The sequence below is a fragment of the Coregonus lavaretus genome (assembly GCF_964263955.1).
Source record: "Coregonus lavaretus genome assembly, contig: HAP1_SCAFFOLD_2220, whole genome shotgun sequence".
Lineage (NCBI taxonomy): Eukaryota > Metazoa > Chordata > Actinopteri > Salmoniformes > Salmonidae > Coregonus > Coregonus lavaretus.
Window position 1 is genome coordinate 1 of NW_028156948.1, and position 20,826 is coordinate 20,826.

At 42.7% G+C, this 20,826-nt stretch overlaps 2 protein-coding genes across 2 annotated transcripts; one reads left to right on the plus strand and one right to left on the minus strand.

Annotated features, from left to right (window-relative positions):
• Positions 1 to 6: 6 nt before the first annotated feature.
• LOC311119557 (bifunctional 3'-phosphoadenosine 5'-phosphosulfate synthase 1-like) lies at positions 7 to 1,752 on the minus strand (the record flags this gene model as incomplete). The annotated part of the gene is made up of 3 exons (XM_084194235.1): positions 1,569 to 1,752; positions 777 to 891; positions 7 to 242 (listed from the first exon to the last, which is right to left on the minus strand). Coding segments are annotated over exons 1-3 (414 nt in total), but the record flags the coding sequence as incomplete, so codon positions are not given.
• A 1,169-nt stretch (positions 1,753 to 2,921) lies between these two features.
• Positions 2,922 to 20,611, plus strand: LOC311119556 (phosphatidylcholine:ceramide cholinephosphotransferase 2-like). The gene is made up of 6 exons (XM_084194234.1): positions 2,922 to 2,969; positions 13,375 to 13,992; positions 14,417 to 14,534; positions 15,148 to 15,301; positions 16,500 to 16,666; positions 19,833 to 20,611. Exons 2-6 carry the CDS (start codon positions 13,538 to 13,540, stop codon positions 20,016 to 20,018), a joined length of 1,080 nt encoding a protein of 359 aa, XP_084050360.1. The 5' UTR covers positions 2,922 to 2,969; positions 13,375 to 13,537; the 3' UTR covers positions 20,019 to 20,611.
• The last annotated feature ends 215 nt before the right edge of the window (positions 20,612 to 20,826 follow it).

The window sequence follows — 20,826 nt, forward strand, 5'->3', positions numbered from 1 at the left end:
ACTCACCCGTCCGTAGGGCGAAATGAAGCTGGCGATGCAGACGAGCCCTGCGTCGGCGAACAGGCGGGCCACCTCGGCTATACGCCTGATGTTCTCCTCGCGGTCCTCGGGGCTGAAGCCCAGGTTCTTGTTCAAGCCTTGGCGGATGTTGTCTCCGTCCAGCGAGTAGCAGGGGATGCCGTGGCACACCAGGTACTCCTCCAGGGCCATGCTCACCGTGGTCTTCCCAGCCCCAGACAAACCTGGGTGGGAGAGAGTGGCGAGAAATAGGTGTTGATGGTGGTTGGTCAATATTAGCATTGAATGTAGCCAGCTAGCAATACCCAATTTTAGCATTGGGTCAATATTACCATTGAATGAATGACAAAAATGGTGGCCATCAATGTTAGCATTGAATGCATGATAACAAATGGTGCCTGTCAATATTAGAATTGAAGGCAGAGCGTGGATGAATGTGATGCATTCTTTAAAAATGCTACCGTTGATTGAATGCTAATATTGTCTTTTGGTAGTACATGAAACCCAAATACGTCAGTAAACCTTGTTCAATGGTGAGTTACAATGTGAGTGAATATAAAGTGACTGAAAGAAAGGCTTGATAAAACATTTGTATTTCATTGAAGACTGTAACTAACGATAACCTGGTCCCAGATCTGTTTATGCTGTCTTGCCAACTCCTATGGTCATTCTCACAACAACCAATGACCCTAGGAGTTGACAAGACAGCACAAACAGATCTGGGACCAAGCTAACTGAACTTTAGTTATTCTGTATACCTGTGAGCCAGACAGTGCATCCACGGAAGCCTCCTCTCGTCCCCACCACCTGACCACGCTTGTTCCTGCTGACATGGTGAGCCTGGTAGGTCACATTAGTCGCCCTCTGCATTCCCTGCAATCACAATATTGTTCTGTCCTTTAGTTTCATATCAAATTACACTGACTTAGCCCCAAATGCAAAGGAACAAATAGGACTAACACTGACTGACTTTGCAACATACAGTAGCCACAGAGTCCAGGACAGGACAGGACAGGCACATCTCTTACTCATTAAGCAAAAGGTAATCAGCAATATTATGACAAAAACGTTGAAGGACTGGTTTGCACCTAATGTACAGTAAGGTGACATAGGGCTAAGTTACATTCCAATGCATGTTCTCTGTCACTAGGCTGCTGCTGAGTAGATTAGCAAGAAGCATTTTGAGGGTCACACAAAAATGTACATCAAGGGACACGGGTCATTTTGCAGCAGATACAGGATCATATAGTTAGTTAGCTAGCTAGCTAACTGCAGCATGCTTTTGGAATGTCGTGCAAGATATAGCTAGCTACAAATGGCTGTCTGTCTGGCATTTGGTGGCAATTCTAAGACGCTAACTAGTTGCATTTATCCAATCCTAGTAACACGACCATTCGCGCAGCTAAGAAATTATTGCATAATTTAATCATAGCAGTAAATGTTTTACTGGGAACAGAAATTGCAGAAACAAGAGACAACATTAATAGTTTCGCAACATATTAGTGGACGTGGCAGTGGTCGTGGGGGTGTGAATGAATGCAACAACTCACCCAATTCTCGCTTGATGCGTTGCTCAGCTTCGGTTTCTTGTGAGAGTTTCCGGAAGTCTCCATAACGGTCTATAATGAAAGCTTTCTTCACCAGTTACGGTTTATGCGACCTACAAAATAAATTACTAACGCGTTATCTTTTTACGGACAGTTATCTCTTTGAATGGAGGAACCTTAAACAGGAACCGAGGAGGACGGCCTACGTCATCAGAATCGGAAGTGATGTCTATCCGCTGGTGAACTGTCTGTTATTTGAAAACTGATTTGGAGTCAGTTTTATCCGCGCAAATCTCAAACGACACCGTGATGACATCAATGGATGACATAGCTAGATTACATAACATATCCTGGACCAGTTATTAATGACCTGTGGTGTGTATCGCAGAGATAAATACGGAATGCACATTAGATAAAAATATGTTCAGATTAGACTATACATTTCGATTGAGACATTTTTGTTTTTTGGCTCCAGTTTGAATTTTTTCCAATTCAATTATATGATTGGAAATGACCTTTTAAAGAACTATATCATGTACTGTGGCAAATCATATTCATAAAATAATTAAATAAATAAATATAATCCAACATTTAAAACAGTTGTCGGAAAGACAGACTTGATTACAAAATATTAAAAGCTATCTATGAAGAATTGAACTGTAAACTAAGACTTGTAGCCAACTGTATGTTGCATGTGGTTGGCCCTGTAGTTTACATGTGGATGGAGACTACTTTGGAAAACGCCCACCCCCACATCAAAGGAAGAAGTGTGATGATAGGCTATGTACTTATTCAATGCCCTCATTACAGGACAGGCCTGGGAATAAATAGCCTATTTTTCTTAATCATCATGTAGGTCTAGTTGGCTAAGCATAGGCTTTACCTCTTTTGAAGCGTGAACAATCTTGCTTAAATATAGCATGTTTATTTCTTAAATGGTTTGTATGACATTTAAAAATATAAATATTTAAAAAATAAATTGAATTGCAATCAAATATCCAGTTATATACATTGTAGGCCTAATTCATTATTGAACGTTAGAAAAAGATTGAAATGCATATCTTGCATTTGAAAATGCTATGCAATATATCTTTGAATGGATGGGCATTGGAAGGTTGCTTTATCATGTCTATCACCACTGGTCAGGTGAAACAATTGTATGCTTGCTATTAAATAATCTTTCTACAAAGGAGTGGGCAGGTAAGTAAAGAAGTGATGGTTTTGGCGACAGTTTCTGCAGCTGACTGTAGGCTAGGCTATACAGTAATGCAGAGAGGGGTTGTATGTTTGCGTATGGGAGGAGCGCACGCTCAAAGACAGAGTTCATTCCAGCCATGTAAACATTATGAGTTTGAACGCGAAGAGAACAAGGCGCACGACTGGAGAGGATCTCAAGCAAGACAGGTAGGTTGATAAACGATATGCTCTACATAAAATGAATAGTAGCCAAATGCACGTATGCTAGGCTACTGAATAGCCTAGAGTGAATTGCATTATATGGAATGAATATTACAACCTATGAAGATAACTATTGTGATCCAGGTTGGTATCACCAATGTATGTTATGTTGCTAGTAGGCAACATCATTGTAGTTATGATAATCAAATTATTTTTCGACAACAAATATACGTTTTTCTTTTCTTTCATTCACTGTGTAGCCTGTAGTCATGGACAGTACTAAATAGCCTAGTTTCCAAATTCAAACATGATCTTTCCCAATATTAAATAAGCAAGCAAAGATGCCTCAGTGGTGAAAGAATACTAGCCTAATCTTGTGCACGGAATGATGATGTCATTTGAAGATGCTTTATTACGGGCAAGAGAACAGGTTCCTTATCGTTCATTGGCAGCATGACGTGGGACAGGAAATACTGTAGACAAGGCACACCTCTACAGGTGATATGTTCTTTTTGAACGTCAAAACTATGCTAACTATACAGTATTTGAATAGAAAACATTTAATGTACAAGCTAATGATGTAGGCTACAGTGGATGTTGAAATGTTTCTTCTTCTAATTACATTACATTAATCCAATACCAGACCATTTCCAATTTCAGCAGGTCTATGATAGTCTGTTAATGGCCTTCCGTTGAGTTAATTACAAGAGACAGAACAGCTCATGGAACCCTTAGAACCCTTAGAATTAAAATGACTATTTCCATGGTGGAACCTTTGCCTCACGCTGGTGCCCCTTTTAGAACATGGTGGTTAATGAAGGTGGTGGGGGGGTGTTCCTGAAAAGTAAATGTTAAATGTGGAGACCTGCTGCTCGGCACACAGACACACCCCCGCCCGGCGCCCGCCTTGTAATACTGGAGCCCTAGCAGTCTCCCATACCCTGAAATTATCCACCAGGCACCCACCCATGTGTGGCTAAGCCACCAGGGCGTAACAGAGTGGTTTCACCCGAACCGAGACCGGAGACCTGCCCATGTTGGTCTTCTAAGGAGAACAGTTAAAGTTACTGTGTAGTCTACTGCTGTGTGTTGTTGGTGAATTCCTTTTTCATGTAAAAGTGTAGGAACATGCACATGTTCTTTTGTCCCATGTCTTGATGGAAGACAGACATGCGCTTGTTTACAATGCTAATCGGCTGAACTTCCGATGCGGTGGCCCCTCTTGTTGAGTGAGAAGGAGAGGTATCGGAGAAAGAGAGCGATCACTGCAATAAGAAGAAGACTCAATGATACAGAGCTGAACTCTAAGGAATTAGAAGAAGGCAAAGTAAACGTGGACATTTGGGGTGTTTCTAAAAAGGCCTTCTTAACAGACAACAATATCGCAATATTCCTCTGTTAGGCAGTACCTCATCTTGATCACTGTCCATTATCTATTCACTGACTGACCTTTATTTAAAATCAACCTCATTAATTGGACAGAGGGAAAGGACATACACTGAATCCTAACCTACAGTGGCTTGCGAAAGTATTCACCCCCCTTGGCATTTTTCCTATTTTGTTGCCTTACAACCTGGAATTTAAATGGCTTTTTGGGGGGGTTGTATCATCGGATTTACAAAACATGCCTACCACTTTGAAGATGCAAAATATTTTTTCTTGTGAAACAAACAAGAAATAAGACAAAAATACAGAACTTGAGTGTGCATAATTATTCACCCCCCCAAAGTCAATACTTTGTAGAGCCACATTTTGCAGCAATTACAGCTGCAAGTCTCTTGGAGTATGTCTCTATAAGCTTGGCACATCTAGCCACTGGGTTTTTTGCCCATTCTTCAAGGCAAAACTGCTCCAGCTCCTTCAAGTTGGATGGGTTCCGCTGGTGTACAGCAATCTTTAAGTCATACCACAGATTCTCCATTGGATTGAGGTCTGGGCTTTGACTAGGCGATTCCAAGACATTTAAATTTCCCCTTAAACCACTTAAGTGTTGCTTTAGCAGTATGCTTAGGGTCATTGTCCTGCTGGAAGGTGAACCTCCGTCCCAGTCTCAAATCTCTGGAAGACTGAAACAGGTTTCCCTCAAGGATTTCCCTGTATTTAGCGCCATCCATCATTCCTTCCATTCTGACCAGTTTCCCAGTCCCTGCCGATGAAAAACATCCCCACAGCATGATGCTGCCACCACCATGCTTCACTGTGGGGATGGTGTTCTCGGGGTGATGAGAGGTGTTGGGTTTGCGCCAGACATAGCGTTTTCCTTGATGGCCAAAAAGCTCAATTTTAGTCTCATCTGACCAGAGTACCTTCTTCCATATGTTTGGGGAGTCTCCCACATGCCTTTTGGCGAACACCAAACATGTTTGCTTATTTTTTTCTTTAAACAATGGCTTTTTTTGGCCACTCTTCCGTAAAGCCCAGCTCTGTGGAGTGTACGGCTTAAAGTGGTCCTATGGACAGATACTCCAATCTCTGCTGTGGAGCTTTGCAGCTCCTTCAGGGTTATCTTTGGTCTCTTTGTTGCCTCTCTGATTAATGCCCTCCTTGCCTGGTCCGTGAGTTTTGGTGGGCGGCCCTCTCTTGGCAGGTTTGTTGTGGTGCCATATTCTTTCAATTTTTTAATAATGGATTTAAGGGTGCTCCGTGGGATGTTCAAAGTTTCAGATATTTTTTTATTAACCCAACCCTGATTTGTACTTCTCCACAACTTTGTCCCTGAGCTGTTTGGAGAGCTCCTTGGTCTTCATGGTGCCGCTTGCTTGGTGGTGCCCCTTGCTTAGTGGTGTTGCAGACTCTGGGGCCTTTCAGAACAGGTGTTTAAAAACGGAGATCATGTGACAGATCATGTGACACTTAGATTGCACACAGGTGGACTTTATTTAACTAATTATGTGACTTCTGAAGGTAATTGGTTGCACCAGATCTTATTTAGGGGCTTCATAGCAAAGGGGTGAATACATATGCGCGCACCACTTTTCCGTTATTTATTTTTTAGAATTCTTTGAAAAAGTAATTTATTTCATTTCACTTCACCAATTTTGACTATTTTGTGTATGTCCATCACATGAAATCCAAATAAAAATCAATTTAAATTACAGGTTGTAATGCAACAAAATAGGAAAAAACACCAAGGGGGATGAATACTTTTGCAAGGCACTGTATGTTTTGGGACATGCCCTCATTCCACTAGTGTTTGCTGTGCCATAAAGCCTGCACAGTGTATGTAAACCACTGTCTAAAAATGCATAATTAACTGCTCTCACGTAAACATAAAATCATAGTTTCAATGCTGCATTTAGCATCATAGTCCACTTAGGGCTCCCCATAAAATGTCTCCTCAAATATGATGTGATTGCTTTCCAAACATTTCTAAACTAAACCAGAAAGCTCTTGAATAGTGTATGTATTTTCTCTGTGGGAGCAGAAGCAGTAGCTGTGTGTGTGTGTGTGTGTGTGTGTGTGTGTGTGTGTGTGTGTGTGTGTGTGTGTGTGTGTGTGTTTGTAACTATCCTCAAGTGGGGTCATTTTGCCAGTCCCCACAAGGAAAAAGTATATTTTAGGCTTCGGGGTTAGGGTTACAATTTGGGTTAGGGTTACAATTAAGGTTAGGGTTAGGGGTTACGTTTAGGGTTAGTAGTTAGGGTTAGGTATAGTTTTAGGGTTAGGGGTTAAGGTTAGGTTTAAGGTTAGGGTTATGGTTAGGTTAAGGGTTAAGGTTAGGGGTTAGGGAAAATAGGATTTTGGATGGGAATCAATTATTTGGTCCCCACAATGGTAGCAATACAAAACTGTGTGTGTGTGTGTGTATGAGAGAATGTTGAACCTTGCTGTACACTACAGTAGCTATAGCTACATTGCCTGTGTCTAACTCTTCACTATGATGAGCTCTGATTGCGACAGGGCTGGGTCACGTCTGGTAGTGACTCTGCTTTATTTTTAACCCTCCCTTTGATGGTGAATCTGACAAAATAACTGGACAGCTATCATGTAACATGTCATTACGCGGGCCCCAAAATGGCGGCCTCAGTTGCACAACTCCTCTAGAGTAAAATACAGCTTTCATGGCAACTGGGGTGGCTCCTCTCGAAATAGCTAGTATAGCTAACATGGGGAGAGTGAAGTGGAGCCGGCCAAGCCATCCATTACTCTGTCTGAGAGCATGTGGGATAGGTTTGGCTGCCCATTTTCCCATCACCACCCATCCCTGTAGACTCAGAGAGAGCACTGGGTGCAGCAGTAGGGACTGGTGGGAAAACAGGCTGTGCTGTGGTACACTGCTGGGAGGACCAGTGGAAAACTAGCGTGGTGGAGAGGCTCACTGTTGACCTCACTTGGACAGTACACACTCAGTACGGTCATGCGGAGGACGCCATTGGAAATAAATATCTCCAATCTCCTCTGAAAAATATTAGTTACAGTAAATACGAATAGAAAGCAATTATAGACGTATTACTTATATCCACACCTTTACTTACTCATAGAAGCCCTGTGGCATATTTTAACCCTCGTGACATTCTCTGCACTGTCTGTAACCTTGGGAGAGCATTGAGGGACCTGCTGTTGTTTGATAGCCTTGAGTGAAGCATCAAAACATTGAGTATTGGCCTCAGCGCTATAGAAGGAGAGGAGACTGTGTGTTTGTACAGTAACATCATTTGTCTGTTGCCTTTGATGTGTATAGTAATTTACTGATATAGGATTCCTATTAGAGCTTTGTTCAGAGAGTAACAGTTATTGGTTTACAGCCAACTTCTCAGAAGTTTGTTACATAAGAGAAAGCGAACCTTCTGTGAGTCAGGGAGATGGTGTTCTATACGAAACAAGAGCTGCAACTCTTAAATGCAATAACATTTACCCCCCTCGTCGAAATAGATTAGGAGGAAATTGGTGCTTTCATGGATGGACGGCGTCCGCAGTCTCTACCTTGTGTACACACTCTCTCCCTTCCATTCCTTTCCTCAAGTGCCTCCTTTGTAAGTAAACATGACATTCTGTGTGCATCCTGAAATGACAGTTATTATAATGAACAAAACATGCAACAATTTCAAAGATTTTACTGAGTTACAGTTCATATTAGGAAATCAGTCAATTTAAATAAATTCATTAGGCCCTAATCTATAGATTTCACAACTGGGAATACAGATATTCATCTGTTGGTCACGGATACCATTTTTTTTAAAGGTAGGGGCATGGATCAGAAAACCAGTCAGTATCTGGTGTGACCACCATTTGCCTCATGAAGCACGAGACATCTCCTTTGCATAGAGTTGATCAGGCTGTTGATTGTGGCCTGTGGAATGTTGTCCCACTCCTCTTCAATGGCTGTGAGAAGTTGCTGGATATTGGCGGGAACTGGAACACGCTGTCGTACACATCGATCCAGAGCATCTCAAACATTCACAATGGGTGACATGTCTAGTGAGTAGACAGGCCATGGATGAACTGGGACATTTTCAGTTTCTAGGAATTGTGTACAGATCCTTGCGACATGAGGCTGTGCATTATCATGCTGAAACATTAGGTGATGGCGGCGGATGAATGGCACAACAGTGGGCCTCAGGATCTCGTCACGGTATCTCTGTGCATTAAATTGCCATTGATAAAACGCAATTGTGTTCTGCGGTTGTGAGGCCAGTTGGACATCCTGCCAAATGTTCTAAAATGACCTTGGAGGCGGCTGCTTATGGTAGAGAAATGAACATTAAATTGTCTGGCAAAAGCTCTGCTGGACATTCCTGTAGTCAGCATGCCAATTGCACACTCCCCTCAATCCTTGAGATGTGTTGTGTGACAAAACTGCACATTTTAGAGTGGCATTGTATTGTCCCCAGCACAAGGTGCAGCTGTGTAATGATTATGCTGTTTAATCAGCTTCGTGATATGCCACACCTGTCAGGTGGATGGATTATCTTGGCAAAGAAGAAATGCTCACTAACAACAGGGATGAAATACAAATTTGTGCCAAACAATTGAGAGAAATAAGCTTTTTGTGCTTATGGAACATTTCTGGGATCTTTTATTTCAGCTCATGAAACATGGGACCAACACTTCACATGTTGCATTTATATTTTTGTTCAGTATAAGATGCATTGTGGGAGCCGGGGAAGCCGGGGATGCACTCGTATCTGTTAATGGAGCTTTTAAAAGGCGGCAGAAGCTTTTGAAGTGCAGAAGAATGGAAAAAGGCCATTCCTGAAGTGCTCTCACTTCATTAACTGAAAAGAGGTAGAGAGCAAGAACAGGCAGAGATGAGCCCCATTATTTAAAGTACATTTTACTGGCATCCATTTCCATTTTGGTTCATGTCTCCTGTATTGGAATAGTGGAATACTATACCATGGTTTATACTTCATTATAAACTGGGTGGTTCGAGCCCTGAATTCTGATTGACTGAAAGCCTTGGTATATCACACCGTACACCACAGGCATGACAAAACATATTTATTCACTTCTCTAATTATGTTGGTAACCAGTTTATAATAGCAATAAGGCACCTCCCGGGTTTGTGGTATATGGCCAATATACCACGGCTAAGGGCTGTATCCAGGCACTCCGCGTTGTGTCGTGCTTAAGAACAGCCCTTAGCCGTGGTATATTGGCCATATACCACACCCCCTCGGGCCTTATTGATTAAGTATCTTCTCCTTCAGTGTTGTTGTTGGGGTGATTTTCCCCAGTGAATTAAACAATTTTTTGTACTGTTAGGTCAATCTGCCTAAGGCTAAATGACACCACCATACAGTAGATAAACAGTGCACTACAATACATTTTACATTTACATTTTACTCAGTTGGATACTCAGTTGGAAAACCAGGATGCAGCCTGTTTCGGGTCAGATGCAAAGTACTCTACTTTGCTATTCAAATTCTGTGAGTAGTCCTCTCTTATAATAATAATAATAATAATATGCCATTTAGCAGACGCTTTTATCCAAAGCGACTTACAGTCATGTGTGCATACATTTTTACGTATGGGTGGTCCCGGGGATCGAACCCACTACCCTGGCGTTACAAGCGCCATGCTCTACCAATTGAGCTACAGAGGACCCTCTCTTCTGAGGGACCTGTTCATACCAGTTTGGACCTAGTATCTAGTGGGTGGGTTAATAAGCAGCATGTGGAATTGAGTGTGTGGGCCTAACTATTTGGTATTTTATTAGGATTCCCATTGGCTGTTGCAAAAGCAGCAGCTACTCTTCCTGGGGTCAACATGAAACATGACATAATACAGAACATTAATAGACAAGAACAGTTCAAGGACAGAACTACATCAATTTAAAAACCATAAATAGAATAGTGCAGTGCCTCCACCTAGTGGGTAAAATACCCCTTAAGAATAATATATGGTCCACCTGAGGAAATATAACATGCCTCCACAGTATATGAAACAGCACAATCAGACAAACACAAGGTAAAGTTATGAATTATTATTCAGCGCAAGTCATATCAATTCAGTTTCAACTTGGAAACATGTTATAAACAAACCATTATTATCAACCCGTTTGGATCACAGATATATACACACTAATGAGTAAGGACCTGGTACCAGGGTTTAATACCTCAAAGGGCTCATAGCTGCTTTAAATGTGGATCCTCTTCGACACAATAAAAGAAACAAGAAAAAATGCTCAGTCCCAAATAAACTCATGGTCCTGTGTCCAAGAATCCGTGCTTTATACTGGCGTGTGACTGAGACGAAGCACGCGAATGGAAACTACTAGTCAACGGACCTGTGGCTTTAGGTAAGTCATGGTCCTTTGTTTTGGCTAGTTTGTCAACCTTTGGAAAGTTGACAGTAAACTATCTACAACTCCCACATCAAATTAACAATTCTTGAATTATTTTTGTAGCTACAGTTGTTCATTTTTTGAGAGTTTAAGCACGTGGTTGCAATAAAATGTTCTCGAATAATGAAAGACAACAGAGAATAATGAACTTTGAATTTCTGAAGATTTCATTTGTAGCATGCCTTGGAGTCAGAGGTTATACTGTAGCTTAGGACTCTTCAATCAAGCCAGATGCCCTCACTTTGAAAACTGGACAAGCAATGGGTTGGGCTCTCTTTTTTTAGCTCAAAAAAACCTCAAAGTACAGTGCAGTCTGTGTAATGTATGGATGTGTAAAGTGTTAATGTGTAATGTGTGTATGCATTGTGTGTTTGAACATGTGTGTGTGTGTGTGTGTGTGTGTGTCAGACTAATAGCCCTGTGTGTCCTTTACCTGAATGGGCAGCTGGTAGAATGGGATTGTGTGTTCTTGTGCATCAGGACAAAGCCCTCTGATTGGTGTCCCCTCCCTGTACCAGACAGTCCATAGGTTCTACGGCATTCCACAGATACCCTCTCTCTCTCTCTCCTCCATCTCCCCCCCAGCTGTCTACCTCCCTCTCCTTCCCTCTTCTCTCACTCTTTTTTACCTCTCTCTCTCTCTCTCAAGTCTCAGACCTAGCCTACAGTACAGTGACTGTCCGGCCAACACACTACATACAGCAACTACATACACATGTGCTACATGCATCTCACAACCAATCTCCATTTCCTCTATTTCCTGTATCTCCAAACATCCATGCATGGTGGACCACACAAGCCAAGTCACATGGTGTACAGTGAGCAGCCTCTACACTGTAACTACTTGCGGCAGTCATGCAGGCATTAAGGCTATACATGTGAAGCCTGCATTTGGACCGCTCCTGGCTGGAATAGATATAGTCAGACAAGAGGAGAGAGGAAGAGAGGTGGCTGGGGATATAAGCTCAGGCAGCGGAGGACAGAAAGAGAAAGAAAGAGAACAACGTTGCCGCGGCGAAGTCACTAATCATTTGATAAGCGTTCCAGATCCTCCTTGACGGAGCGAACAAACATGCAGTTCAAATAAAAGCACCAGGCCTGGGTTCAAATACTATTTGAAATCTTTCAAATACTTTGAGTGTTTGCTCTAGCCTGCCTGTAATGCCAGGTGGGCAGGGTTTGCAGTTTTTTGACTATTATACTGGTCCATTAAGCCATGTAAGATCAATCAACCACAGATAAAGCATTTGAAATGATTTCAAATAGTATTTGAACCCAGGTCTGAGAAATAGGCTGTCTGGCACAATTGTCCGAGTCCCCAAAATAACAGCCTTCAAAGAGTAAATGATCCAGTGCTTCTGGGAAATATCCAACTACAAAAGGTTAAAATAAACACTAAACTGCTTCCACTCACGTCAACACCCCTAGAGTAGCCTGCAGTTGTAAACACCACAAAGAGCATTTTGATAAGATTGACTCAAAAGGAACATTTAAGTTGATACAGCCAGGAACGACTAGTACAGTAAACTCCATCTCCTTCATTTGCTAATCCTAAATATAAAGAGTAGTGGAATCAAAGTAAACATCTAGAAGTTTCCACCACCTCCCTGCTTTTCATCATCCTTATCCTAAATCATCATTATGGAGCCATGGGTTTTCATGTACTAGTGTTCTATTGCATTAAAGGAAACCATCAGCCTTGCTTAGGCTACATTACGAAAACTTTTGGGGAAGTGATTCCTATTTTGGTTCTGGCGTCATCCCTGGACTACCTATTTTGAGACACGACAGTTGTGTTTCTTTGCCTGGAAGGTTGGCAGCTTTTTGGGGGAAAAATATGTGGTATTTAAATCCAAACTATTTAAATCACAGGACAGGTGCTGGTAGTTGAAGAGTTTGCAGTGAAAGGGACATACAGATAGAGGATTTGTTAGTTTGCTAGAGCAGGAAGATAATCCTGCAGCAACAGGAAATGTGAATTATTATGTGGATTATAGTTAATGGAAATGTTTGTAGGTTTTGATACATTTTTCAGAAGGGTGAATCAAGTCTGAAATTTCAAATAGGAAATTACAAACTTCAGAAGCCTTTTTAAATCTCAAATACACTACAAGTTTTAAATGTCCTGCATTGCAGGAAAGTTCTCCTGCAACAGGGTGATCAGATTAAGATCCTACATCTGTAGCCTACTAGCATTTCGCAATGATGACTTCCTTGACCTCTGGTATTATTAATTAGTATCTCAGTTTACAACTGTCCTTTTGCTAATGTAATGGTAGTGGATATTAGTGTAATGTACGGCTGCTTGTTGTTTCCTGAAGAATGAGAAGAGGTTGTCATAATGACTTTCCAACAGACATCTCCAGCCAAATAGAAGACAATGAGGGAACATTAGCCAGTGATTACCCTCAGATAGACATTCCATCCTTCCATTATGGCTCAAGTGTCTCCAGTGTCTCCTTTCTGCTTTCTCCTGCAGGAAACAAGCACACAGTAAACTCATATTGAACCAAAATGGCTTCCCTTGTTGATTGAAATGTGGAAATAGGCTAATATCCACATCAGATGTAATATGTTGTCATGGTCTTTGTGAAACTGAAGTCCTAACCTCTTGTCCTTCTTCAGGGGGAAGACATTTTTGCCTCAGTCAAACCAAATACAGTAGGCCCAACAACAAGGACTAATTCCTATTTATCCAGGGCCCTCAGAGGCACTAGCTGACTTTGGGTGAACCAGAGAGCTCTTCATTGGTACAGCAGTGTGTGTGGACAGTAGACAGTGTTGGACCATGGCGCTTGTGGACCCGACTGCATCCCATCTGGATCCGGGCATGGATGGTGATAGCGGGGTCCTCGCAAGTGTCTTTGGGGTTCTCCCCAACGCCAACTGCCCCAAACACGGGCAAAACACCCCGGCGGACACCAAACGATGCCTCCGCAAGGTCATGGGGCACCACAGGGACTACGTCAAGATCTCGCTGCCCGACACCAAGGGCAACCGGCTGCCCATGGAGTGGTGGAAGACGGCCATCGCGTTCTTCTACGCCATCTTCAACCTGGTCCTGACCACCGTGGTCATCACAGTCGTCCACGAGAGGGTCCCGGAGAAGGAGAGCAGCCCGCCACTGCCCGATAAGTTCTTTGACTACATCGACCGGGTCAAGTGGGCGTTCACGGTCACCGAGATCAACGGCATGCTCCTGGTGGGGATCTGGGTTATTCAGTGGCTTTTCCTCAGATACAAGTAAGAGAACGGTTATCTTGGGATATCTGTGTCAAAGACTATCCCCATGTATGTGAAATTCTAACCAGACTATACAACATTCAGCTTAAACAGTATAAGACAGTGTTTGTAGGCTACATTAAGTGCTACAGTATGCTGAACATTACAGTTTCATTATTTCTATGTCATAGGAGGTTGGTGGCACCTTAATTGGGGAGGATGGGCTCGTGGTAATGGCTGGTGCGGAGTACGTGGAATGGTATCAAATACATCAAACACATGGTTGGATGCCATTCCATTTGCTCCGTTCCAGCCATTATTATGAGCCATCCTCCCCTCAGCAGCCTCCACTGGTCTATGTCCAAGAGAAATGTTCCGCAAGCCCTTTTTAACAGTGGCCTGTTTGATGACATCATTTATTTACACTTTGTGTGTTTGTTTCCAGGTCGATTGCAGGTCGGAGGTTCTTCTTCCTGATTGGCACCCTCTATCTGTACCGCTGTGTCACCATGTACATCACAACCCTTCCTGTACCAGGCAATCACTTCACCTGCGCCCCCAAGGTAGGTAGAGGGGTGTGTGTGTGTGTGTGTGTGTGTCAGCTGTGGCATGTGAACCAAGTCCTGCCGTGATCTCATCCTGGCTCCCTCCAGAACTCATATCGAGCTGCCTGCCACGCTCAATAGCTGCTCATAAAAAAACAATTTTGACTCAGGATAAGATTCGAACCCTGGGGACACAAACGTTATTGCATCCTGTCTTGAGTTCGATGGGAAATATATGCCCCGGGGATTAGAGGTTTTCTGGGTATTGTGGTACAGTGATCCAACGTGAGAAAGGCGACGACAGGAGTTTAATTGGAATTTCATTGGATAGGTACAATTCTATCCATTAACACAGGCTCATAGTAATCCAGAGCGATTTACAGTAGTGAGTGCATCAATTTTTATATTTTGTTTGTACTGGTCCTCCGTGGGAATCGAACCCACAACCTTGGCGTTGCAAGTGCCATGCTCTACCAAATTAGCCACAAGGGACCATTGTTTGTGTTACAGAGATGTTTTGTATAATGTTCTTCATTTCACTCCTGTAACTGAAGCTGCTTAAATTGTCTGTCAAGCTAATCTCTCTCTCCTTCTACCTCTTTCTCTCTCTTTCCATCCATCTCTCTCTCAGCTGTATGGAGACTCTCACGCCAAGATGCAGCGTGTGCTGACGTTGATCTCCGGCGGCGGTCTGTCCATCACCGGCTCCCACCTCATGTGTGGCGACTTCCTCTACAGTGGACACACCGTCATGCTCACCCTCACCTACCTGTTCATTAAGGAGTGTGAGTATTGGATAGAAAATCACACACAAACACAAACACACACACAGTGACTCCACCACCATTTACACACTCAGTCTCATCAAGGGTTCCCACTGGTACTGTCACTCCTCTGCAGCCTATTGGGGAGATTAGATCTGAGTGTTGTTAATTATTGATAACTATGACTACACACGTATATAATAGTCTCATCTAGATTAGATTAAATTAGATTATCTGTTAGGTCAAACTAGGTCCCATAGCTACGGCATCATGATCTCTGAAAACGTTCTGGATTAGTTAGTACCGGGCAGATCCACATTTTGTTGATGGAGGGACATTTTCTAGGTGTGGCCTGATCCTCTATTATAGGGTTTCCCAAACTCGGTCCTGGTGCACATTTTGCCCCAGAACTACACAGCTCATTCAAATAACCAACTCATCATCAAGCTTTGATAATTTGAATCGACTGTGTAGTGCTAGGGCAAATACCAAAACGTGCACCCAGGGCAGGGGGGCCCCAGGACCGAGTATGGAAAACCCTGCTCTAGTACACGTGCCAAATTCATTCCATGGGGGTGTCTGTGGGTTTTCACTCCTCCCTTGTCCTTGATTGATGAATTAAGGTCACTAATTAGTAAATAACTCCCCTCACCTGGTTGTCTAGGTCTTAATTGACAGGAAAAACAAAATCCAGCAGAATCTAGGCCCTCCATGGAATGAGTTTGACACCCCTGGACTATTACCTTCCCTCCTATATGGGGCTTGTTCAAAAAGGATGCAACATCTGACCTCCCTGACGACATACACAACCCCCTGTTTCTGTCCCCCCTCTCCTCCAGACTCATATGTTTACACAGCCATCCACTTAACATTGACCTGGTTAATGAAATGAAAGAACGTCTAGTGCAGGACTGTCCAACCCTCTTCCTGGAGATCTACCGTCCTGTGGGTTTTCAGTCCAACCCTCTTCCTGGAGATCTACGGTCCTGTGGGTTTTCAGTCCAACCCTCATTTAACACACCTGATTCTACTTATTAGCTGCTCAACAAGACCTTAACTAGCTGAATCAGATATGCTAAATTAGGGTTGGACTGAAAACCTACAGGACAGTAGATCTCCAGGAAGAGGGTTGGACTGAAAACCTACAGGACAGTAGATCTCCAGGAAGCGGGTTGGGCAGCCTTGGTCTAGTGTGTGTTCTGTCTCTCCTCTCGCCCAGACTCCCCGCGGACGTTCTGGTGGTACCACCTGATGTGCTGGCTGCTAGCTGCTGTGGGGGTGGTGTGTATCCTGGTGGCCCACGAACACTACAGTGTGGATGTGGTGGTGGCCTACTTCATCACCTCACGCCTCTTCTGGTGGTACCACACCATGGCCAACGTCCAGGTGAGATGTTGATACTAGAATCTAGAATGATGCTGATACTAGATATGGTAATGGGGTGGCAGGTAGCCTAGAGGTTAAGAGGGTTGGGCCAGTAACCGAAAGGTCACTGGTTCGAATACCCAAGGTGAAAAACGGTCTGTGTCCTGAAACAAAGCATTTAACCCTGATTTGCTCCAGTGGCGCCGTACTACTTTGGCTAATGCTGTAAAACAACACATTTCACTGTATTTCTGGTGTAAGTGACAATGTAACATCTTTAAAATAAATTACATATTCTCTTCTGGTCGTCCAGGTGAGATATTGATCAGTGGAGACTGCTGCGGGGAGGACGGCTCATAATAATGGCTGGAACAGAGCGAATGGAATGGCATCAAACCATATGTATGATACCATTCCACCGCTCCAGCCATTAACACAAGCCCGTCCTCCCCAATTAAGGTGCCACCAACCTCCTGTGATATTGATACTGTAGATCAGTGGTATTCAACTCTTACTCTACGAGGATTGGCGCCTGCTGGATTTCTGGTCTGCCTGATAACTAATTGCACCCACCTGGTGTCCCAGGTCTAAATCTGTCCCTGATTATAGGGGAACAAAATAAAAAGCACTGGCTTCGAGGTCCAGAGTTGAGGGCTGTAGATAGAGTTACACTGGTACCATGCCAATGTCCAGATGAAATATTGATACTGTAGACCAGGGGTGTCAAACTCATTCCATGGAGGGCCTAGTGTCTGCTGGTTTTACCTTTCAATTAAGACCAGGACAACCAGGTGAGGGGAGTTCCTTACTAATCAGTGACCTTAATTCATCAATCAAGGACAAGGGAGTAGCGATTGTTGTAAGTATGTTGAAGAGAGGGAAAGATTGAAGTGTAGGGTCATTGAGGTTGGGGGTTGGTTGGTTGGGGGGGGGTGTTTATTAGAAGTTAGTAGAGTTCTTCTTTATTTTCTCAGAAGTACTGAGTTAGGTAGGAGGATTTAGAAATGTTATAAACCGTGATTGACCACACACTCCAGCACAGTAGGTGGCGGCATGCACCTTTAACGTTTGTTTGCGGACACTCGGTCCTCTGTGGAATGAGTTTGACACGTGTGCTGTAGACACTAGAATGATAGAAGAGAGTAATAGTTTCTCTTCTGGTGGTGCCACACCATGGCCAACGTCCAGGTGACATTATACTATCATGTAGTAGAAGCAGATAGATAATACAGCAGATGGATAGAGATGATAAAGTCGACACTAGATGATACTGCAGATGGACTGATACTGTCCAGCAGAAACTGCTTACCAGGCTTCAGAACCTTCAAACTCAACTCTGGACCTCGAAGCCAGATCCACTGCATTTTTTTCATTCTTCCCCTATAATCAGGGACTGATTTAGACCTGGGGTGCAATTAATTATCAGGTAGAACAGAAAACCTGTGGGATCTGGACCTTGTAGGGTAAGAGTTGAATGAACCTTCTTTATAAGGTGAATTGAATTACACCCACCAGTGAGAATGAGACAAGTGTTTATTTGTATTTTTTTAAGTGTCCCTTTTGAGAAGCAGCTTGTTCAATATCTACTGCTGACCTCTGTGGATGTGTTGACAATACAGCAGCTTAAAGGCCCAGTGCAGTCGTCAACTTGATTTTCCTGTATTTCCTTAAATATTTCCACACGGATGTTGGAATAATACTGTGAAAATGATGATAATGCCCTTTTAGTGTAAGAGCTGTTTGAAAAGACTGGCTGAAATGTCAAACTGATTTAGTGGGATGTAGTTTTGGCCTGCCTGTTGACATCACCAGGTGGTAAATTAGTTAATAGACCAAAAAGAAAGAGTTCCAAACCTCTCTGCCAATAACAGCTAGTTTTCAGTTTTCCCCTCCCTACTCAGACCACTCCCAAACATTCCTAACAAAATTCTTGCTTGAGAAATTGCTCTTTGCTAAGAAGCTATTTGTTTCTTTGTGACCATTGTATTTCAAAACACAGTAAGGTACTGAATTGTTACCTTTTATATTGAGATAAAAATGGCTGCATTGGACGTTTAAGAATGCTTATCACCATGCCAGTTAGAGCCTTTCAAAAGTGTTTTTTACAGAAAAGATTACAAATATACCACACAACAAATGAGGGCTATCTGTCAATTACCTTTTTAGAGTGTTTTTGAAAAGTCAATCAGAAGTGGTATTATCTCAAGAGGTCAAAAGTACAGCATTGTCTATAGTGTTATGTGTATGCCTTGGTGTTGTAAACCAACCTCATGCGGTAGGTAGGTATTTTAACCCCGTACATTACTGTGTTTAGAGTATAGAATGTTGGTCATCTAGTGACCTCGGGGGTGTACTGGAACACTTCCGTGCATTAGGGGTTGAGCTCAGACGAGCTCTCTCTCTGTGTGTGTTAGAATCAGACCGTGTGTGCGCGTGCAATGCCAGAAGCACTCACACACTCCTCTGAACCACCTACCACAGTGTTTACACAACTCAGAGTACACCCTCATCCTCGTCCATTAAGCCTGGCTAGGATCATGATCGATGGCTCTACCCACCCTGTGAGATTCACCTCAAGAAAAGACCGCTAGCTACTTGTTAACATAATGATTAACCTAATGTTAACGGAATGACCTTCATGTTTCAGGGAAATGTTTATGTAAACCTCCCATAGTTCTGTGAACGTTTTGTTTGAAAGCAGTGTCAACAATGTTGTGTTGGCATGGTGTTACTCTCGCTGCTGGTCAAAACTAAGACTGTTGGCATGGTGTTCCTCCCTCTGCTGGTCAAAACTAAGACTGTTGGCATGGTGTTCCTCCCTCTGCTGGTCAAAACTAAGACTGTTGGCATGGTGTTCCTCCCTCTGCTGGTCAAAACTAAGACTGATGTCATAATAGGGCCTGACATTTACTGTTACAGCTCCTTCCCTTATAGTTGCCAGTTACATGATCATCAACATTTTCATTGGTTATTGAATTGCACAAATTAGACACCACAAAATTACATGTTCTACATATCTATATTAGTACTATTGCTAGGCAACGTTTATGCCAAAGTTTACAATAGTTTTGGGCTTTAGCCTGAGGAGAAATAAAGAGGCCTATTTATTCTTCAGTAAGGCTCTTCCTACACTTGACTTTGTTTATTGTGCTAATGCTCACATTTAAAGTAGTTTTTTTGTTGACAGGCCCTGCGGTGCTCGCCCAACAACTACCTCACCAACACCTGGTGGAACCCAGTGTTCAACTTCTTTGAGAGGAACGTGCAGACCCAGGTGCCCTGCTCCTTCTGCTCACCAATCACCTGGCCCCCTGCCTGCCTTAAGAACTCCTGTAAGAAGTACAGTGCAGTTCAGAGCCTGCGGGAGGAGTAGGGGCTCCAGCCCAGCCCAGCCCAGCCCAGTCCAGTCCAGTCCAGTCCAGGTTCATGTTCATTAGGGCACACACGTTGCAAAATGTTTTGCAACAAAAAAAACATATGAGCGTTTCTCATTGGACAAGTTCAGATAGTTTTTGGGTCCGTTTTCTTCTGTTTGGTGTCTAATGAACACGATCCAGTCCAGGCATTCACCGCCAGTGTTGCTTTGAACACACCAACCTATTTTGTATTTATGCTCTATTATGTGATTTAAAGTATTATGTGAAGGATATGTCAAGTTTGTGAGGAAATGAAGGGTCATATAGGGAAATTATGTGCAAAGAATAACATACTCCACATTTGGTCCTTCTGTACTTCACCACTACAATGTATTTTATTTATGAGGTCAAGTTGATCTGTTTATTGCAAAATGTTCTTTATTCTTGTGAATGTTACTGTAACAAACTCAACTGAAGTCATCATGTTGTGAAGTCATGCAGTGCTTTGCCATTGACTTGCAGCTCTACTCAAAACTCCAATATAATTTTCTAGTGCTATACATTGTTTAAATCAATTTGATTTTATAAAGATTTGAATAACTTTTTAATTTCCAAAATGTGCATTTAAATACAAATGCATGCAATTTAAAATAGCAAACTTAAAGATGTTTGTTTTCACAATTGTTTTAATTTGCATTTAGTCTTTTGTCTCTGCATAAAGAGTAAGATATTGTTTTTCGTTATAATAAACTTTTGACAAAGCTTTCTCATTTTCATTTTGACACAGTCCTCTGTGATTTCAATTGTGTGCGAATGACGGTGTGT